The 19570-nt window shown below is 43.1% G+C and overlaps 1 protein-coding gene across 1 annotated transcript in view; it reads right to left on the reverse strand.

The window, feature by feature from the left end:
* Positions 1-1140: 1140 nt before the first annotated feature.
* The window catches only part of ZMYND8 (zinc finger MYND-type containing 8), a 43645-nt gene continuing 25215 nt past the window's right edge, over positions 1141-19570 (reverse strand). Inside the window, exons 7-21 of the mRNA XM_054391999.1 lie at positions 19436-19523; positions 18795-18850; positions 18140-18217; positions 16663-16778; positions 15538-16019; positions 12728-12868; positions 10853-11005; positions 9520-10023; positions 7899-8267; positions 5757-5947; positions 4102-4182; positions 3086-3164; positions 1779-2018; positions 1475-1632; positions 1141-1174 (exon numbers count right to left, since the gene is read on the reverse strand). Of these exons, the coding sequence (XP_054247974.1) occupies positions 1160-1174; positions 1475-1632; positions 1779-2018; positions 3086-3164; positions 4102-4182; positions 5757-5947; positions 7899-8267; positions 9520-10023; positions 10853-11005; positions 12728-12868; positions 15538-16019; positions 16663-16778; positions 18140-18217; positions 18795-18850; positions 19436-19523 (2751 nt within the window). The 3' untranslated portion in view covers positions 1141-1159. The remainder of the gene's footprint in view (positions 1175-1474; positions 1633-1778; positions 2019-3085; positions 3165-4101; positions 4183-5756; positions 5948-7898; positions 8268-9519; positions 10024-10852; positions 11006-12727; positions 12869-15537; positions 16020-16662; positions 16779-18139; positions 18218-18794; positions 18851-19435; positions 19524-19570) is intronic.

Genomic DNA, 19570 nt, shown 5'->3' on the forward strand with positions numbered 1-19570 from the left:
GGAATATAGGTGGTGGTCTGCGGTACCTGGACCAGTTTTATAGGCTGGCTGCTTGTCACACCTGTTGCTATCTGCAGAGACAGCACAGGCAACCTCAGTAGAAGTCTCAGCTTTTACAGAAATTCCACCTAGCTGTTACTAAAACACAAACTTCACGCTGGGTGTTTTGTTTGTGTTAAGAATTTGGATCTTAAGGAATTCACAGGTTACTACTTTGTTAATAAAACAAAATTCAGATTATGAACATGATCAGTGTGCACAGCATGATGTTTCAGGTACAACATCAATGTGAAAGCAATTCCAGATTTGTGCAACTGGAATCTTCCCTGGCAAAAGTTTTTAGGAAATGGATTTTCCCCCATCCCTTATTTCCCCAAGTAATACAAAGGTTGTGCTGCCACAAACGATGCACATGGACATGAAGTGAGCTGGAGGTTAACTGACCTCAGCAGAGCATTCAGGTGGAACAGCACAGCCTTTTTCCCTCTTCAAATTTGTTTCTCCCTTAGATGACATGTCAAGCCCAGAGATCTAACACCAGACAGTAGCAAAAGTGTGAAGAAATGAACACAGCTCTCTAGTTTACTATGCTTCCCAATTCTATAGGACTATCTCAATGAGACATCATGCTGGAATCACAATACTACAAAATTAGTTTGCTTTTAATATTTTAAAATACAACAAGGCTCCTACTGATGTGGGGGATCATGTGTAAGGGTTTGAAGGATCATCCCCCCCCCCCAATAAAATTCTTCATTTATAATAAATCTTGCAAGGGCAGAAGAAAAACGATGCTGAAATTGCTAATAGTCAAGCCCTACCTAGAAAGCAGATTCTTCTCTATAAACATTTTCTATATATGCAATGTTAAGTCCCTTTTACTGGAGCATTTGCTCATCCTTGCCTACTGAATACTATCAGAGTAGCTGCTATGGAGGATCTGGTAACTGCACACTGCTCCGTTAGCTGTAGATCCAGGTGAATTGCTGTGTTATGGACCACTGTGGTACCCTAGTGGCAGTCTGTTGTGATAAGGAAGTTGATCTGAATGCAGGTCTTGAGCTTGGCCTCTGAACCCCCAGGCAAGAAGGGCTTGGAAGTGCTGCAGTCAGTATTGCTTATCAGAAGGCAACTTGAATCGAAAGATCCAGATCAGAAGCTACACTGATGGGTCCTGGAGAGAGAGAGAGAAAGAGGTCCAGTCCCCTTTGGCTGGAAGGATGAGTCAAGCCAACACAAGGTGTTACTGGGAATGAGTGAGGGGGAAAGGGTGTTCCCAGAGGACAGGAGATATTTTTGCCAAGATGAAGGAAAAAAAACCCAATGGGTTACTCCCTGCCTCATTCCCCAAATCACTTTCTTTGAATATGCAAATGATGGTCAGTTCCTGGTTGTTCCAGGGAAGGCCTCAGGGGTAGGTTTCACAGAACTCTCACACCATGCTTTGGTTAGAAATGACCAGACCAATACTCACTGTAACACTCTCTTTGCTTTTCTCAGCTGAAGCTTCCTTCTCCTTAGGGGTGCTGGCTGGCTCTGTTGGTGCCGGCTGCACACTTGAGCTGGGCTGGGACGATTTGTTTAATGTTTCTGTGCTAATCTCAGTGTCTGTTTCTTGCTGTGTTGCAGTAGCTAAAAAGAAAAGGAAGACAAAGTAGCTACTACCCAAGTGTACCAGCTCACAGTGACTGCAGCCAAGCAGATGAAGCACACTGTGTCACTGTGGGTCACCCACCCTAGCCCCCCAGCTGTGAACAGACGACCCAGAGCAAGATTACCTGACTGTGTGCAAGACTTCATGTGCTCAGGCCAGTGAGCTTGTTGGCAGGGATAGTCACAGTAGCTGGTGTTCCAACAGCAGTAGAAGATGGCCTCTTTCTTGCAGTTAGCACACCACTGCTTCTTTTTAGTTTCATCCACTGCTTGCTGCTTTTCCAGCTCCAGCTGCTTCTTCACCTCCGCAATCAAACGATCTCGCTCCTGCTCTAGGCTCTGGCGCATTTCAGCCATTGTCAGCTCTACTCAGATGAAAGGACAGAGAAGTTTTGCATTTTCTGCCTCCCAACAGCAAGGTGCAAAACAACAATTTGCACGAGTTCAAAGGCAACATGAAAATAAAAGTAATAATCACAAAACATTCCTTGAGTCTGGACATCTCTGTTTCATACCCAGTCAATAAATTAACATCTCCCATCTTCAGTTTTGGCATCAGGATTTTCACCCTCAACCATTTTACCTCCCATTTGTGTAATGCTTTAGTTCCAGGTGAGGAACCAGGGGGGCTAGGGGCACCACAAACACAAAAAGGATGCTGCTCACACACTTTGTCCCTATTTCTGTTCTGCTCCAGTATTCACAAGAGAGAATTGTATTTCTTCTCTCATCTCCTGAATAAGTACCAGCAGATCAGTTGTTCATGGTGTCTTGGTTTCTTTACAAACCATAACAGGCCAGTTCCAAGAGGGACACTGACAAAGCTGAGCAAACTCATCACTACATGAGCAAAGTTGTCAATTGGAGCCTTACTTCCAGACTGCTCTGAAAGTCATCTCTTGTTACCACAGTAATGAACAGATCCCTGGTGACAAAGGGTTTAAAGGACCTTCATTTCTGAGCACACCTAAAGGCTCTGTGAGCTGCAGGGGAGTTGCTGCAGTACCCAGTGGCTGTGAAGAGTGCTATAACTGGAGTGAAGCACTGGGATAACTGGTCTGCCCTGATTTGAAAGAGCAAAATGTTATTAACAAACCAAAGGTATAAGTCTGAATATGGAGTTATTCAGCCCTTAATTCACTTTGATTCCAGATGTGCTCTGCAAAAAGAGTCAAAAAGTGAAGGAGGGCACTCTAAAGACAGTCTTAGGGCAGTCTGAACTGCATGGAGCTTAAAAGGAGGTTTGACCATGCCACTGCAACCTTCTTCCCAACAAGGTGTCCACTACCATCACACAGAACATTATCAAGGTGTTCTGCCCTCCCCTTGGACAACCTGCAGCGCCACATGCCAAAGGCAATGCACACCACAGGCATCGGGGTTTGCTGTGCAAGACAGAACCTGATACTATTTTGGACTGCCACTTCCATACCTAGGTTGTGCTTCATCTCTGAGAGCTCCTGTTGATGTAACCACTGGAGCTTCTCTATCTCGATCCTCAGGCGCCGAATCTGAATTTGAAAAGCCAGATCGTTAGTGACAGGGAGCAGGCTGCAGTGTGAACACAGCACTGGTACACAGGAACACACAACAGAGAGCCTGAGCATCACCTCCAGCAGGGCTCCCTCCTATCAACACAAGGACAAGACCATAGCAAAGCCCAGCTTTAAGTCAACGTTTGCCAGGTTTGCTGACCATAAACAGCACAGACTGAGAACAAAAGCACTGCTCTTGAACTTGCTCTTGCTTCCTCTGAGTCAAGGCTTGACTGGAATCAAGAATCTATCTCTCAGGCTTGTTTGTGTTTATTATTATGGCATTCCATTTCATTTCTCTTCTCTTAATCTAGGTGAGGCTTAGGAAAGCAAGTTTTCCATTCCCTGTGGACTGGGAATACAAATATCACTGCTCAAAATTCTGACTCCCTTAGCTTGGTTGGAGCAAGCAACCAAATCCTCACACTCTGTATTTGTTCACATTCAGACTTGCTCTCTCTGCTTTTTCCAAGTTTAAAGAGAACACTTCAAAGGTACCAGGTGCTGCCTCTGGAGGCAATTAGAGCCATGCACAGCATTTCATTAAAAATGCAAGCAGTATTTTTAAGAAGTATAAAAAGGTGTGGTCAGAATCATGTATCTGGAACAAGCTACTGCACCAGAAGTAAAGTAAATTCTTGTTCCTCTGGTGGTCAAATCCATGCAAAAGAACTACTACACTTTTTATTTTAAACAAGGTGATGCAAAGTTAAACCTGACAGCAGCTTCAAGGACCTGGCTTGATGGTTTACTGCTTCTCTTGAAGAGCCCATCACACAACTGTGCAGTGTTTTCCTGCACCACCTCTAAAGCCATACAGAATCAGTATCTCCAGCAGGTACAGTTCTGTGGTGCTCCTACAGAGGGATGCTCAAATACTGGCAGCACTGTTGAACTTTTATCTTGCACTAACCTCAGCTATGGTACTTCCAGTGGTGTTTTTGGAGAGATCATTATATATTTCAGTCATGGTTCCTTTGATGGCATCCATCATCTGGAAAAGAAATAAAAACATATTCCTCACTTTCACTTCCTTTCAACACCTTGCTGGGGACTTACATCACTATCAACAGTGCCCCATAGCTCTGTGTATGTATCTGGGGCTGCTTTTAGGGGACTATTTAGGTGGCAGAACACAACACCTTTGATCTGGACTCTGATTTTTAAGTGTCCAGAACTGGTGAACTGCTTGACTTGCTACTTTTCCAAGAAACTACCATTGATACAGATATATACATATATATGTATATAGATATAAAAAACCGTAAGTTTGGGGAAGAAACTCAATGCAAAAAAAAAAAAAAAAAAAAAAAAAAAAAGGTAAATTGCTAACCACTGCCAGTCCCAACAAGACCACATGGTTAAGTGAAGAGGTGGAAGGTGACACAGAATGCCAGGGGTTGGAAGGGACCTCTGGAGACCATCTAGTCAACCCCTCTGCCAGAGTAGGGTCACCCTGAGCAGGCTGCACAGGATGGCACCCAAGCAAGTTTTGAATGACTCCAGAGATGGAGACTCCATCACCTCTCTGGGCAGCCTGTTCCAGAGCTCTACCATCCTCAAAATAAAGAAGTTCCTTCTCATGTTTAGATGGAACTTCCTATGTTCAGGTTTGTGCCCATTAACTGATCCTATCACTGGGCACCACTGAACAAAGCCTGGTCCCATTCTCCTGACACCCACCCTTGAAACATTGGTCAGCATTGATGAGATCCCCTCCTCAGGCTGCTCTTCTCCAGGAGAAAAAGCCCCAAGTCCCTGAGCCTTTCTTCTTAAGACAGATGTTCTAGTCCCCTGATCCTCTTTGTAGCCTCTGCTGTATCTTCTCAAGCAGTTCCCTCTTCCTCTTGAACTAGGGGCCCAGAAATGGACACATTGCTCCAAATGAGGCCTCACCAGGGCAAAGGGGGAAGAGAACCTCCCTTGGCCATACTCCTCTTGATTCTGGTGCTTTTAATGCCTGGGTACCAAACTCCATTTCCTTATACAGTATTCACCTTGATTTTTTTTCCACTTCAAAGATCTAAGAGAGCATATGAAAAGCTGATGTCCCATCCCTCACTATCACTGTCATGACACAGGTATTGTATCTCACCTTCTCTGTCACAGCCTAGCTTTGGTTTAAGACATGAATACACACTGGATGACCAGTTACCATCTGCTGAAGCCATCCAGTGGTTACAACAGAAGGGTCTTTCTGTCTTACTGGCCACAGCTGAAGCAACATGAATGTCTGCTGTCAATATGGAGCTGAGGGGCTGTCTACACCTTCAGGGGAAAACACAGAAAGTGGTCTGTGTAAGGCAAGGTAAACAAGCAGCAGTCATGGGGGAATGTAACAGTGTGAGAAGTGTCTGAGCAGCTGGAGCCTCTGCACACACACTCAAGCATGGAATGGCAGCACTCAGCCAGCTCTAGAAGGCTGGCTCAGCACTCTCACCAAAACCTAGCTGGTCCTTCCTAGGGGAAGGAATGGGGCACATGTGACAACCTGCAAAGGAAGTCAGGTCAGGATGTGAAATGTCAAAATGCTCAAGTTCACTTGCAAACCCCTGCTCAAGAACTTACTTTGCTAGTGTATTTAGCAATGTCTGCAGCCACATCAGCTGAAGCTGTTGCAATGGGCAAGTCTGTGTTAAGTGAGGAAGAAAGGGTACTTGCAGATCCAGAACTGGTAACCATAGAAATGGGCTGAGTACTTGTAACCAAGGTTATAGTGGATGTGGAAGTGCTCTGGGTGATCTCTTTTTGCTGCACAGCTAAGAAAAGAGAACATACAGCAGATCAATCACAGAAACAATGCTCAAAACAGGCAAACTTCTAACTGTAATGTCTGACTTCAGTGTGTGCACCTGACCAGCTCAGAGACTTAATGATCCACAGAACAGTGCCATTTAATCAAGGAACTGCACAGTGCCCAGCCACTGAACTTGTACAGAACTGTCAGGTTTTAAAGCAATGAAGCAAAGACATCTATGAAACTTATTACTTTAGATTGGCTAATGCAAAACTCTCCTCAGGTCTGCATTCCTCCTGTTTTGGGACTCTTTCATCCCACTTCCTAACCTCTCAGTCTTAAGAGCTCCCAACTAATACCACACATAGCAGCAGAAGTCAGACTTGGGCATTCTCATTTGCCATACTTCTGAGGTACATTATTGAGAATTTCTTCTTTTTGCTTTGCAGCAAGGCTTAGGGAGCCACTGCTGCAGAAAGCCTCCCCCAGGAATGCTATTTCCCCCACTTTTGTTATTAATGCTGCTAATTATTAGTGGTGTTGTGACACTTAACACATATATCTGAATCAACATTACTCTTTGGCTGGCTGCAGAGCAAGGAATGTCACATCAAAGCAAGGAAGTTATTCACAGTGTTAAACAGGATAAGAAAAGTCTTCCCATCTTCCCTCAGTATTTCAACTAATCTCAAACAGTGGGCAATTCAAAAATGAGAGCACAAATCAAGGTGCAGAGACCATCACCTTTTCCTCTCTAAGGACTCATCAGCTTTAAGGATTTTAAAATGGGATGTTTTTAGGATAGTTCTTTTCAGTCTATTTGCAATGATTGATATTGTAACAGATGTCTTCACTGCCAGCATCCTCAGAACAGGAATTACTGAAATAAAAAAGTCATTCATATTTATCTCCATGTAGCACATTTTCATTTGTGCCAATTCAGTAAGTAAGAAACAGAATTTGTGTAGCTTTGCTCTATTTTAGAATATAATATCTGAGATGGAACATTGCTGTGATGTACTCAATAGTAAGCATCTTAAGCAAACAAACCCCTAAGCTGAACATTTCAGGTTCAGCTCGTATGATAGTGCTCTCACATTCAAGCCTGGTTCTGTTAAAACACTTCTTAGATGGCAGTCACAAAAGCAGTTTAGGACCAGAGAAATGTGCCTCTGGTAAAGAGCTGTATGCGAGCCATGACCTAAACCTCTCTCCTGTATGGAGTCACCAGCCTGGCAGCAGTGTTAGCAGAAGGGAGAGCATCTATCCCTCAGGCACACCAGGGAACAGTCAAGCTTATTAACCTCACATTACAAATGAAGTGAGACTTGAAGTTGCTGCTCTGTGAAGTGAAGCCACAGAAGGAGGAGCTTTTACCACCATATGCCTACTACTAGCAAAACCTCTAGGAAAGGGACAGCAAAAGAACAGTTGTAAAAACATGGTAAAATGCCACAGCTGTTTGCTCAGCAAATTGACATCAAAGCCTTGCTAAGAGTTCAGCCACACAGATTTCAGAGATCAGTGCAGCCTGGGTCACTTCACTGTTGGTCAAGTTACACCCTATGAAAAACCTTCAGAACAGCCTCTTGTCAGGAAAAAATGGGTCCAGTTTGGAGATGTGACAGTGGGAATCCTGTATCTGGAACAGTTAATAGTTTTATCATTTAATCCAGAAAAGAATTCAGTTTACTCTCCCAAATCTGTGATGGCTAAGAATGGCAAAAATATATTTACACAGATAGACACACAACGTTTTTGTCATGAAAAGGAGGAGACAGGACTCTAAATACACACCAGAAGGAGCAGGTTTGCTGAGCAAGTTGCTGTATTCTAAAGTCACTTATCAGAGCAGAACCACACTTTTGGGATTTGTTTACATGGAAGAACTCCTGGTCGGGCAGCCTTGGAGCACTGGGGTCACTACTGGGGAATTATGGCATCACAGGCACAGTGAGTTACAAAGTGTATACCTTTAACTGCTTGTCTTGTCTGATATCTTGTCCCTTGAGAGGACTGAGGTTGCTGTGACTGAGCCTGCTGGCTCTGCTGCTGTTGCTGCTGCCTCTGCACCTTCTGCATGTGCCATTTCTGAGAGGAAGTCTGAAACTTATTGGAGGAATTCCACACTACACGCTGCACCGCAGGGGCAGTTTCCTTGGGCAGCAGAGGCCTCTGCTTTTTCACAGGGCTGCCAGTGGCTGCAGCTGGAGCACTAACAGTAGAAGCAGCGCTGGTAGTTGCCGTCACACCGGCTGGTGGAGTCTGGGCTGCAGAGCGGGTAAGGACTGGAGTTTCTGGTAGAGGCTGGGTGCTGGCACTAGAGGAAGGTGGAGTTTTACCTACAACTAAACAAACACAAAATGTAATGCCAGCTTTTCACCAACACACCTCTTTCATAATTACCCAGCTAACTTTTGGAAGAGCCACACACACCTTTTTCAGGCTGCTTTGAGTATTTTTCCTCAAAAGGCAATTGGTATTCTACAAGTCAACTCCTCTCATGAAGCTGGTGGCAATTCCAAAGCACCAGTCACTGAGCGAAAGCAAAGCAAAACAAAAAGCACAAGAGCCAGAAGAAACAGCCTGACCTCCTTGAGAAGATACGGGAGAGGCCAGCACGTGTTAGGATGTTTCTGGGTCATCTCCCTTTCTTCCAGGAGAAAAATACACTCAAAAGAAGCACTGCCTGGGCAGTAACTGAAAGAACAGCACACCAAACCTTCTGAGCAAGGCAGGCTGGCACTGACAAGCAAGCACAGCCTGTGTTTAAGGTATCTATACCTGCTTCCAGGTTTTAGAGCTCACTTTTCCACATATCAGATCAATTTAGGAACTGGAGAATTCCTTCAAAGCCATGGCTGAAAAAAAAAAATGTCTGAAACAGAAGGCTGCTGCACTGCCTGACTTCTGACAGGGGGAAAACACCTCCAGATATGCATGCACCAGATCTCTTTTCTGGACAGAGACATTTTAAGATCTCACAGCTACAAGAAAGTTGGACGAAGAATAAAGTATTTTTCACTCTAGTTAAATTTGGCTTTCTATTTTGTTTTGTCAAAAGGCTACCAGCAGAACAAGCTTAGCAAAAGCCATTCCTCTTTGAGACCTTTTTCCTCTTCTAGCATGACAGAGAAACCAGGACAATATCCAGGGCCAAGCCATGTGATGTAGCTGTTGTTCTGATCATTACTGAGAGTCTTTACAGACTCCGAGGGGACCTTATGCAATCTGTACGTTTGCTAAGTTCCAACTTAGTCTATACCTGCAGTTCTGAGAGGTCTATAGAAGTGTAAAGATTCAACTGGAAGTCATTAACAATCAAACAACAAATTCTGCATTGGCCACAGAGCAAAAATGTGGCTGAACAAAGCCCTGTGCTGCTGAAAAAAAACCTCAATGACCTGTATTTTTATTTAAACCAGAAACTCTAAGGGGGAACAGAAACTTCTTTCATAGTCACAAAGAATGAAAAATCATTCCTAAAAATTGTTTTAGCACAGACATTTTTACCTTACTGCAAAACCAGAGGTAAGAACTCTGGCTTTGGGAACAGAGCAGAAGGCAGAAAGGAAGGGAAGCATTTCACCCTACCGTCTTGTTTAGGAGGAGGCTCTTTAGATTCTTTCTTGCTCTTCCTTCCTTCACGGGCACAATGATCATCTCCCAGGTCGATGACAAGTTCACTCTCAGAATCAGAGTCCAGTCCTAGATGCACAGTTGGAGAGTCTGTTTCATCTTTACCTTTCAATTTTTCTTTTGCAGTATGCTGTAAACCTTTAGCCTTTTCACAGAAGTCTTTGTCAGGGTCTGCAATTGCCTTCTCCTTGACTGCATCATCTGTTTTCTCCACTTCTGGACTTGTGCTTTTAAGTTCCTCCTTGTCTTCATTCTGTGCTGGGAGTTTAGGTTTTTTTTTCAAGCTCAAAGATTCTTTGTCACTTCTTGCACCTTCCTTGTCCTCTCCATCCTCTTGATCATTCTTTGATTTCTGATCCTCATCACTATATTCACTGTCACTGGTGTCAGACTTTTCAGAATCTTCAGAGTCACTGTGTTCTACTGCAGTATAAACAGCTTCAGATATTTCATTTATTCCTAATTGTGGGGAGGAAAGTACATTCCATGCTGACATCAGACTGACTGACAGTACCAACATAAGTACTCTATATGCTGGAATGAAGTGTAGAGATACCATGATCCTAACTGTCAGCCCCTCAGTGCCCTAGTTTAACCCCAGAGTGTCTTAACAATTACTTTCTACATATTCCAATTCATATTCCTGTTTCATTCAGTGGCCCTCCTTTCACTGGTTTTTACCACTACCTGCAAGCTGTTTTGTTCAACTCAGGACCCAGTGCTGCCAAACACAATAAGGAATTACTTTTGAACACAAGAAACCACCTTGCAGTCAGCAACACTCTTCAGCTGCTCAGTAGTTTACATGCATGTCTGCAGATTCCAGTTTAGACTGCACATATCTGGGGAGGAGAAACTCCCACTTCTTTACCATCTAGAACCTCTTTACTTGAGCACCAGCCAACACTGAAGTTTCTACCAGCATTCAGCTCCTGTGTGACTGGATATACTCATGTGTGCCACTGCCCTAAGTTAGGTACAATTCATGAGTTTTTCATTTTACAAAGCAAATAGTAAGAGTATCATCCTGTCACACTGCCTACATCACCCACAGCAGAAAAAAACAGATTCAGAGATGAAAGCTTGCTGACAAAACTGAAACCATCAAGTCTGGTTGGATTTTAAATTAGTCAGGTTCAGTCCATTCTACCTCCTTAAAGAGTTCAAATACCCACTACTCGTTGTAATGCACCAAATATTTCAGGTTTTACTATTCAAAAAACTTTTTAAACTCCAAGTCAAGACTTCCTCAAGTGCATCCTACAGTGTATTCTTGAGGCACACTCACCAAGCTGTGCTTTACAGCTCTCTATTGTCTTGTCAAGGTTAAGCTGGAACCTACTGCGAATCTGTCGTTTTGGTGAGATGAGCTGCACAGGAGTGGTTTGCTGCTGGACTGACTCACTCAGCTCCTTCAGATCCATCTCAGCTTTGCTACGATCTAGAGAAGAAAAAAAAAAAGACTAAGAAAGATGTTTCGCAAAAAAGGAAAGAGATCACTGTGCAGATGAGAGATTTTACTGACTAACAACGGAAACAATCTGAAACATTTCACTTTACTGCAAGCAATAGATTCATCCTCTCTGATACCAAGCATTTCACAGGAATTTCTTATGGGGACCTTTTCTCCATCAGTGTGAAATCATCAACAAATCATCATTCATGTCTGGAAGCTGCCTACCAGCACTACTCTTTGCCAAGAGTGCTGAGACTCTAAGGCACTAAACCAGTCTGGTTTGCTTACTCCTGAACTGGAGGCCAGTCCGAGTCCTGCCAGCACTCTGCTCAAGGTATGTCACTATCTTTGCTTTCTGGACTTTCACTTTTGTTTTTTTTTTTCAGAGAAAAAACCCTGCTCACATTATGTATGACAGTAAGACACAGCAAGTCATACCTGGAAACCACAGGAAGCATGGATGACTATGATTCCTATCACCAAAGAGTGAAAACTCCCCCACAGCTGCAAGAGTAACTGATACAGCCCCTATAAGCACACTAGCTCTTCCTTTAGGGCACTGTGCATGGGCCCAGGGTCAGATTTTCTAACCACACTCTTTAGTCAAAACATTCTCTGCTCCAGCTGATGTCTCCTATCTGGAGCTCAAACAGCTGCAGACTACTTGTTTCTTACTCTTCTTCCAAATGCACTGTCACCTCAGACAGACAACAAACAGCAGCAGAATTAATTCTGTCATTAGAATCATAGAATCAACAAGAGATCATCAAGTCCAACCTATCACCCAGCACCTTATGACTAACTAAACCATGGCTTCAAGTGCACGTCCAGTCCTTTTTTGAACACCTCCAGGGACGGTGACTCCACCACCTCCCTGGGTAGCACATTCCAATGGCAGAGCACTCCTTCTGTGAAGAACTTTCCCCTCACCTCAAGCCTTCCACACAAACAGCTTAACACACTGAAGAATATTCTTGTGAGCTTGTACCCAGAAGCAGAGTATCTGTAACATGCTGAAAACAGGAATTCAGCATTTGGCTAACCCTAAAGGGCAGAATCCTGTTTCTCCATCTAATACCACATGGAAGTAAAAAGCAGCCAGAACTGAATCAGAATACTCAGAAGCATAAACCATGCCTGAAGAAACTGATTTAACACTTGTTTGGTTATCAGAGCTATTTTAGCAACTTCAGACTTATTTCATCTTTTAAAATAACACAATCCCAAAATTCCCTTCTAGGGAGTTTCAAGACATCTGCTAATTCCTTTCATCCATTTAACTCCCTAAAGAATGGTCAGTGAGGAGGTGATGTGAATGCAGCAAGGAAGAAGCAGCCCTAATAACTCCTAAATCCTAAGGATCCCAAGAAAGTCTTGCAAGCAATTCATTTGAGAGACCTGAAAGGTGAAGAGCAGCAATGTCCACGCAATTACAACCTTGAGAAACATTCTTTTGTACAATTCAGCTAATAAAAAACAAACCATCTTCTAACTATTTCCTTCTATCAAGGAGAAGAAAAGGTAATAGGAACTTTGATTTAGGAAACAAAAAAAAGAAGAGCATCTGTGATGAAACAGTAAGTGCACACACGCCTCATTTAAAGCCCTTCAGTTAGCATCACACACAAACAAGTTTGATCACCTCATGTTGCATTGACACTACTGTCATTTATTCAGCTTTAACAGCAGGAGGTTTTCAAGACTAACCAAGATTAAGATTCAGAATGCTTCCTGGTGTGGAGGTCCTTTCTTGCTTAGCAGAAATTGGTGTTGATGCTTGAGGAGAGAAAGGTTTGGGACTGCCTGACAAGCTCCCTGCTTGACCTGTTCGTGTTGGTGCTGGAGAAGCTGAAAAAACACAAAATTAATAAAGGCAGATTTAAATAAATCACAATAAAGCTATATCCACTGGGACAAAACAGCTTTTAAGCCTACACAAGCAGAGAAAGGGCGTTTTTTCAATAATTTCAACATTGTGTTATATTAATTTTAATTTATAACTATTCCTTTAACAAAGGAATAATAAAATCTCATCAAATTTAATAAAGAAATAAATCATTAGGAAAATAACGTTCTTGCAGCTATATAGTGGGCCACATGTTGGCTTACCCTCAGTCTGTTAGCAGTGACAGCTTCTAGCTTTCAAGATTTGGTTATTTTAGCTGATTCTGACACTCTCAAGTGGTGTATATTTTACCTTGTGTATAAGTAGACATAAACCCAAACATTTACTCCATGTTCTAGCTACATTAACACAGAATTAAAAGGACAAATCATAGTTAAGTTTAGTACAGCTAGAAATCAGTGCCCACATGTCTCTGATAAAAATAACAGAACCTTCTTGTTTGCATAAAGGTTAAGTGAAATCCTCTGCTCTGAGCCTTTTGGTCTCCAAAAGATAAGGCTTCAAATCCAAACTTAGGGGAGCAGTCAAACAGCCTAGAAAAGGGAGGCATCTGCAGGCCATTACCTAAGGAAAAGGATTCATTTTCATCAACAGAAGACTCCTTTCTGTCTCTTAAATCTCTGCTTAATGCTGTCAATATCTTCTTAAACTCACTGGTAGACACTTTCCTCCCCAGTACATCCAGGACTGTCCAGATCTTTGCAGAATCCTCAGGGGCAGCACTATCTGCTGCTTCAGGAGCTGTTCCCAAGGTATTTTCTACATTAGCTGCATGCTGTTATCACTCAAAATACACAACAAAGGCATCCAAATCAAAACACCTCTGTCTAAGTCCAGTGCACTCAAGCTACCTAAATTTTGTTTTACACCAAACAAGTAACTTGATTTGCTTTTGCACTGAAGCAGAGACTCCAGGAACAGGACAGCTCAGTTTGTACATGAAGGAAATAATACAAACGTTTGCGTTTTACAGGGATGCCAGATGGGAGATGGAATATTCCAGTTTAACTGCTGCTAGGGTCAGCCCAGCATTTCTATGCACTAGGACACAGGATAGTAAAGCCTGAGGGAAAGTCAGAATTCCCCAGAACTGTTGTGAAAATCAAGAATCCAGAGCACTAAGATAACATCTCTCCTCTTCTAGCTTCACCTGACAACGCAGCTTGTATGGCAGTTCCCATCATTATCTGCACTACTCTAAAGAACTCAGCATGTGGTACAATAGAAGCTCTGTATCTCATGGCACAGAGCAGCAGCTTTTAGCTACACCTTGTGCATAAAGGCTGTGCACACACAGACACACCATCATTTATGTACTAAATGACTCCTCCTGACACGTTACTCTACTGAATAATCCCAGCATTGTCAGAGCTTTATAGTCATGCAGTTACTTTGTCATCACATTCTGCAGATGGACAGGACCACATCACAAGACACTTCTGTACCCAAAGGTAGTTTCACAGCCTAGTCTTTATGGGCTGGAAAAAGAGTAAGATTAGTAAATAAATATCATTGTATCTAACAGCTGTAAGGGAACACAAAGACATCCTGTCACCAAAACCAAAGCTTTTAAACACATTGATTCATTTACTGCATCTTTTTTCTTCAGATAGCAATGAACTCTCTTTTATGGATGAAAAGAACCAAGATAAAGTAGTTTGCCTCAGTGCCACAAGATTAGCTGCATCTGATTACACTGGAAGTCAGAGAAGTCCAAATTCTGTGTCTTCCTTTTTATCCACTTTGTCTATGGAACTGGAGTTTTACCATGTTTTAGCTACCCACATAGGAACACCATAAATTAACTCGCAGAGCTGCTAACCGACAATTCCAACTCTTGTATTTATACAGTCACAGAATCACAGAATGGTCTGGGTTGGAAGGGACCTCCAAAGGTCATCCAGTGCAACCCCCCTGTAGTCAGCAGGGACATCCTCCACTAGAGCAGGTTGCTCAGAGCCTTGTCCAGCCTCACCTTGAATATCTCCAGAGATGGGGCTTCAACTCTCTTCCTGGGCAACCTGTTGCAGTGTTCCAGCACCCTCATGGTGCAGAACTTGTTCCTCACATCCAACCTAAATCTGTTTTTCTCTCATTTCAAACCATTACCCCTCATCCTGTCAATGCAGGCCTTTCCAAACAGTCTCTCTCCATCCTTCTTGTAGCCCCCTTCAGGTATTGGAAGGCTGCTCTAAGGTCTGCCTGGAGCCTTCCCTTCTCCAGGCTGAACAACCCCAGCTCCTTCAGCCTGTCCTCAAAGGTGAGTTGTTCCAGTCTAATGCTTCTAGCAGGAGACTTCATTTATGTTTATACATTTACCTTTATGTATTATATTTACATTCCACTCTCCGTTCATTTTAATAGCTACAACTATTTTCTGCTATTTAAACTGAAGGGGGTTGGCCACTTTCCAGGAATGTTTATTTCTTCTCATTGTGACACAAAGGTTTGTCAGCTCTTCTCTGTGATACTGGAAGTTAAATACACAAGGGCTTCTGAAATGTTTTCTTCCCACGAGTGGCAATACAGCCTGCCTGTAAAAAGTACATGGGACAAAACCAGGGGATGAACTAAACGCCAAGTGCTGCAGCCCCCCTGGTTTGGTTTTTACCTGTGTTTTTCTCAATAAAGTCCATGGATTCTTCACTGGCACTAAAATGACTGGAAGTTGCTTTTTTCTCAGCGTCCTGCTCAACATCAGAGCCTGTGTGAACAGAGGAGTTTGTACTCATGGGTGACCGCGGCATGTCTGTTAAGGAAATCCTACGCCCAGTACCACTGCTCAGCATGGACTTGCTCATTAGAATCTTGGGTGATGCTGTCATATCAAAGTTGAGCTTGATTTTCTCTTGTTTGTCTGTCTTTGCAGTTCCAGCAGTTGGGTTTGCAGGGTCCAACAACATCTGGTACTGGTTGTTGGGAGTGTAGGGTGTCCGGAAAGGGGCGTAGTTAAACACTCCGAATTTTCTGCGGATGTTGTCCACATAAACCTCCATCTCTTGCATTGCACTATTGAAGATGCTCTTAGTCTTTTTCACAGAAAAAGGAATTTCTTTAGACATGAGGTAGCAATTATTTATTGGAACCCAGGCCCTAGATATAAAACAGAGAAACAGAAGATAACAGAACTGCGTTTCATGCTGGCCATTGATGCTGCCAATTTTCATGCACACACACAAATTTATTTCAGCCTAACCATAAAGATAGGCACAGCTCAGATTGTTCCAAAGGACCATCTCTGCCTTCCTTCCTTTAGCCTAGTCATAAAGATATGTACAGCTCAGATCATTCCTAAGGACCATCTCTGCCTTCCTCTTTCAACAACTCAGGGCCTAATTTTGCTAAGCAAGTTGACTGCATGCTTTAGGTTATCGACAGTTTATTCCACTCTTCCCAGTAAGACAGGAAACATGAGTAAGCACTGATGGAATATGCAACACACTCCTAATTAGAGCAGTCTCTGTAAATTCATTGGCCTCTTCCACCTTTAAGAACTACAGTCTCTGCAGCACAGGAATTAACTTGCTACTCACCAAGACCATCTGTGCATTAATCTTACAAACACAACTTACATTCTACTAACAACATTCAAGAAACTGACACTGTAAAGGCTGCAGCAATCTGTAACTGAAGAAAGCCAAGGTTCAAATTACAAGACCTACAAAGTCTAAGAGCACAAACTTACAACAAGAGTTTTTAAAGTACAGCCACACACATGCCATGGTTCAACTCCCACCTGTCGTGTTGGCCAAAGAAACGGGCATCGACTTGGCCGTCTTTATCCCGCAGTGCTTTAGCAGGCCAGAATGGAAAGCCTTTGAGTTTAGCCCAGACCAAAGGGTGGGGATTGCTCTAGGGGAAGAGGTAAAATGCACAGTAAGAAAACAGAAGCAGGATTACCTTTAAATCTGATAAAAAAGTCAGTATTTTTTTCCTTGTGTGTATTACTTAGATTCAGTAAGGATCCAGCATGCACAAGACACTTGCCAAGTACAAGCTGCCATTTCACTACACCTGTGATAGACACAGCACAAATCTTGAGGGGAAAAAAGCCAATTACCAGAAATCCCCACAGAAACTGCCAAGTATCTCAGTTAAACACACGGGAACTGCACTTTTTAATTAATTTAATTGTTATTAGCCTTCTTCAAATGCTCCTTTCTGAAGCTGTGAGGAGTGAGTCCCCAGGAGGCCACAAAGATGATCCAAAGGCTGGAGCATCTCTGCTATGAGGAGAGGCTGAGGAGCTGGGGTTGTTCAGCCTGGAAAAGAGAAGACTCCAGGGGGACCTTAGAGCAGCCTTCCAATACCTGAAGGAATCCTACAGGAAGGCTGCACAGGGGTTTTTCATCAGGGTGTCTAGAGACAGGACAAGGGGGAATGGTTTGAAGCTGAGGGAGAGCAGGGTTAGACTGGAGATTAGGGATAAATTCTTCAGTACAAGGATGGTGAGACTCTGGAACAGGCTGCCCAGGGAGGTTATGGATGCCTTCTGCCTGAGGGTGTTCAAGGCCAGGCTAGATGAGGCCTTGAGCAGCTCAGTCTACTTCAGAGGTGTCCCTGCCCATGCCAGGGGGTTGGAGGAAAGGATCTCTGAGTTCCCTTCCATCCTGAGCCATTCTGTGATTCTCTGAAATATGCAGCACAACATAACTCAGACTAGGGCAAATCTTTCAAATTCTCTAATTTTCATGCAAGTCCAATTAAGAGTCTGGGTCATGCACTACTACTTCAGAATTCTAAGGAATCTTTCCCCAAGTTTGGTGCAGTATTAAACAAAACCAGGAAAGAGACAACCCATTACTTGGTCATGAAAGAAAAATCAAGTCTGAATTCTGAGATCCATGCCTGCAGAAAGAGCCATGCAGATTTCAGAAACCTTCCCCTGAGTGCAGGCACAGATGACCCAGGAGCAAGACATCATGTATCTGATGGTAGAGACCTTGTGACCTGGTTGCTGCCACCCTTTACAGTTATTTCTGACTGAACCAATCCATTTGGGAGAACATGCAACCTCACAGCTCCAAATCCTGAGACAGTCTGACTTCACAAAGAGCACAACGGGCAAGCACAAACTACTTGGTAAACTACAGCAGCTTTTCCTGATTTAGTAACCACCACAAGTTTTAAAACAATGGGAGGATAACAAGCAGCAGTGAAACAAGAAGTGCTAGTTTAATGTATTAGCTGGACCACCAAACCCCTTCACTTACACAAGGCTCACAAAACCAATTCTCTCGTTTTTGGCAAGCAGCTAAATAACATTCCGGACATACTTCAATTTCATTCATCTGAAAAGAAAAAGCAAGCACTTACTGCAGAGCTTAAACAGAGTTCCAAGTGTGAGAAAGATTGTTATGTCAGCCTGTCTATTTTGCTACTATCACTGTCCCACAAATTTGTGGTCAGAAATCAACATTTCTCAAGTGGTCAAGAAGGCCAGCAGTGTCCTGGCTCGTATCAGGACCACTGTGGCCATATTTTTGCATTCATTCAGAGGAACTTTATATTACCACAGCAAAAGAACCACCAAAAAATGCATCTCTGAATCAGAGGTGGGTCTCTTTTTCCAAACCCAAAGGTGTCTTTGTGCAGAATCCATGTGTCCATTTTCTTCTTTTTCCTCTCCATCCCCTATTGCAAGTCTTAATTAAAGGCAGTGAATATCCTACAGGAGACAGACTTGCAATGCCCTTGTAAGCAAACCATGCTGCAGGCCAAAGAGATACTTCTCTAACTATAAAAAGCCCACAAGCAGGGAGCTTCATAAAACACAGACAGTAGAAAACACACCTTATTTCACCACCAATACATGAAATCAAACACTTTAAAAATACCCAACAATTAAGATTATTGGGGCACTCATACCTCATGCTCACAGATTTTGATGATGACTTTTGCTGTTTGTGTCAATTTGTGATTTCCTGAGGAAACAATAAAATGCTTTAACCAAGAAAACTTAGGCTAGAATTCTAAAATCAACAGGATTTAGATTTAAGTATCAGCATTGAAGACAAAAGAGAACAGCTACAGAGCCAATGTAGAACACAAAGCACATGCTTGCACTTTTCTCCTCACTATAGCAATATTTCAGTGCCACTTTGTGAAGCCTGTGGCAGCCTGCCCACCACTGACACATTCTCAGTGAGAGACATGCTCTCTAGCTCTCCAGCTCTCCTATAAAGGCACTGCACAAGGCAAAACACTGCAGCAATGTGGTGGTTGGAACCAGATGGATGTGGCTTGGTCCCTCCCAACCCAACCCATTCCATGTTCTAACTTATTTGAAATGTTTTTAAGGTGCAGTGAGCAAGGGAAAGTACAGCTTGGATCTGCTCCTACAGTTTTATGCATGCCAGTTGCTAAGAAAAATAAAATCTGTTGTGTTTAGGCACTCTGGTCACCATGGAAGATACTTGCAGCATTTGACAACTAGAGGTCCACAAATGGCTCAGTGCCTTTGCCTATTTCAAAGTTTTTTCAGGAGACAAGGCCACATGGATACTTACCCCCATTGTAAATAATGCAGTTGTGCAAAATCCATTTGGCGTCAGCCAAAAATGCTTCAGTGCAACCGTACATCTTCTTCTTAACATTCTGCAAAGGAAACGTTGAGAATGGATCAGGAAACATGAGTGCATGAA

The sequence above is a fragment of the Indicator indicator genome, chromosome 24 (assembly GCF_027791375.1).
Source record: "Indicator indicator isolate 239-I01 chromosome 24, UM_Iind_1.1, whole genome shotgun sequence".
In the NCBI taxonomy this organism is placed as follows: Eukaryota; Metazoa; Chordata; class Aves; order Piciformes; family Indicatoridae; genus Indicator; species Indicator indicator.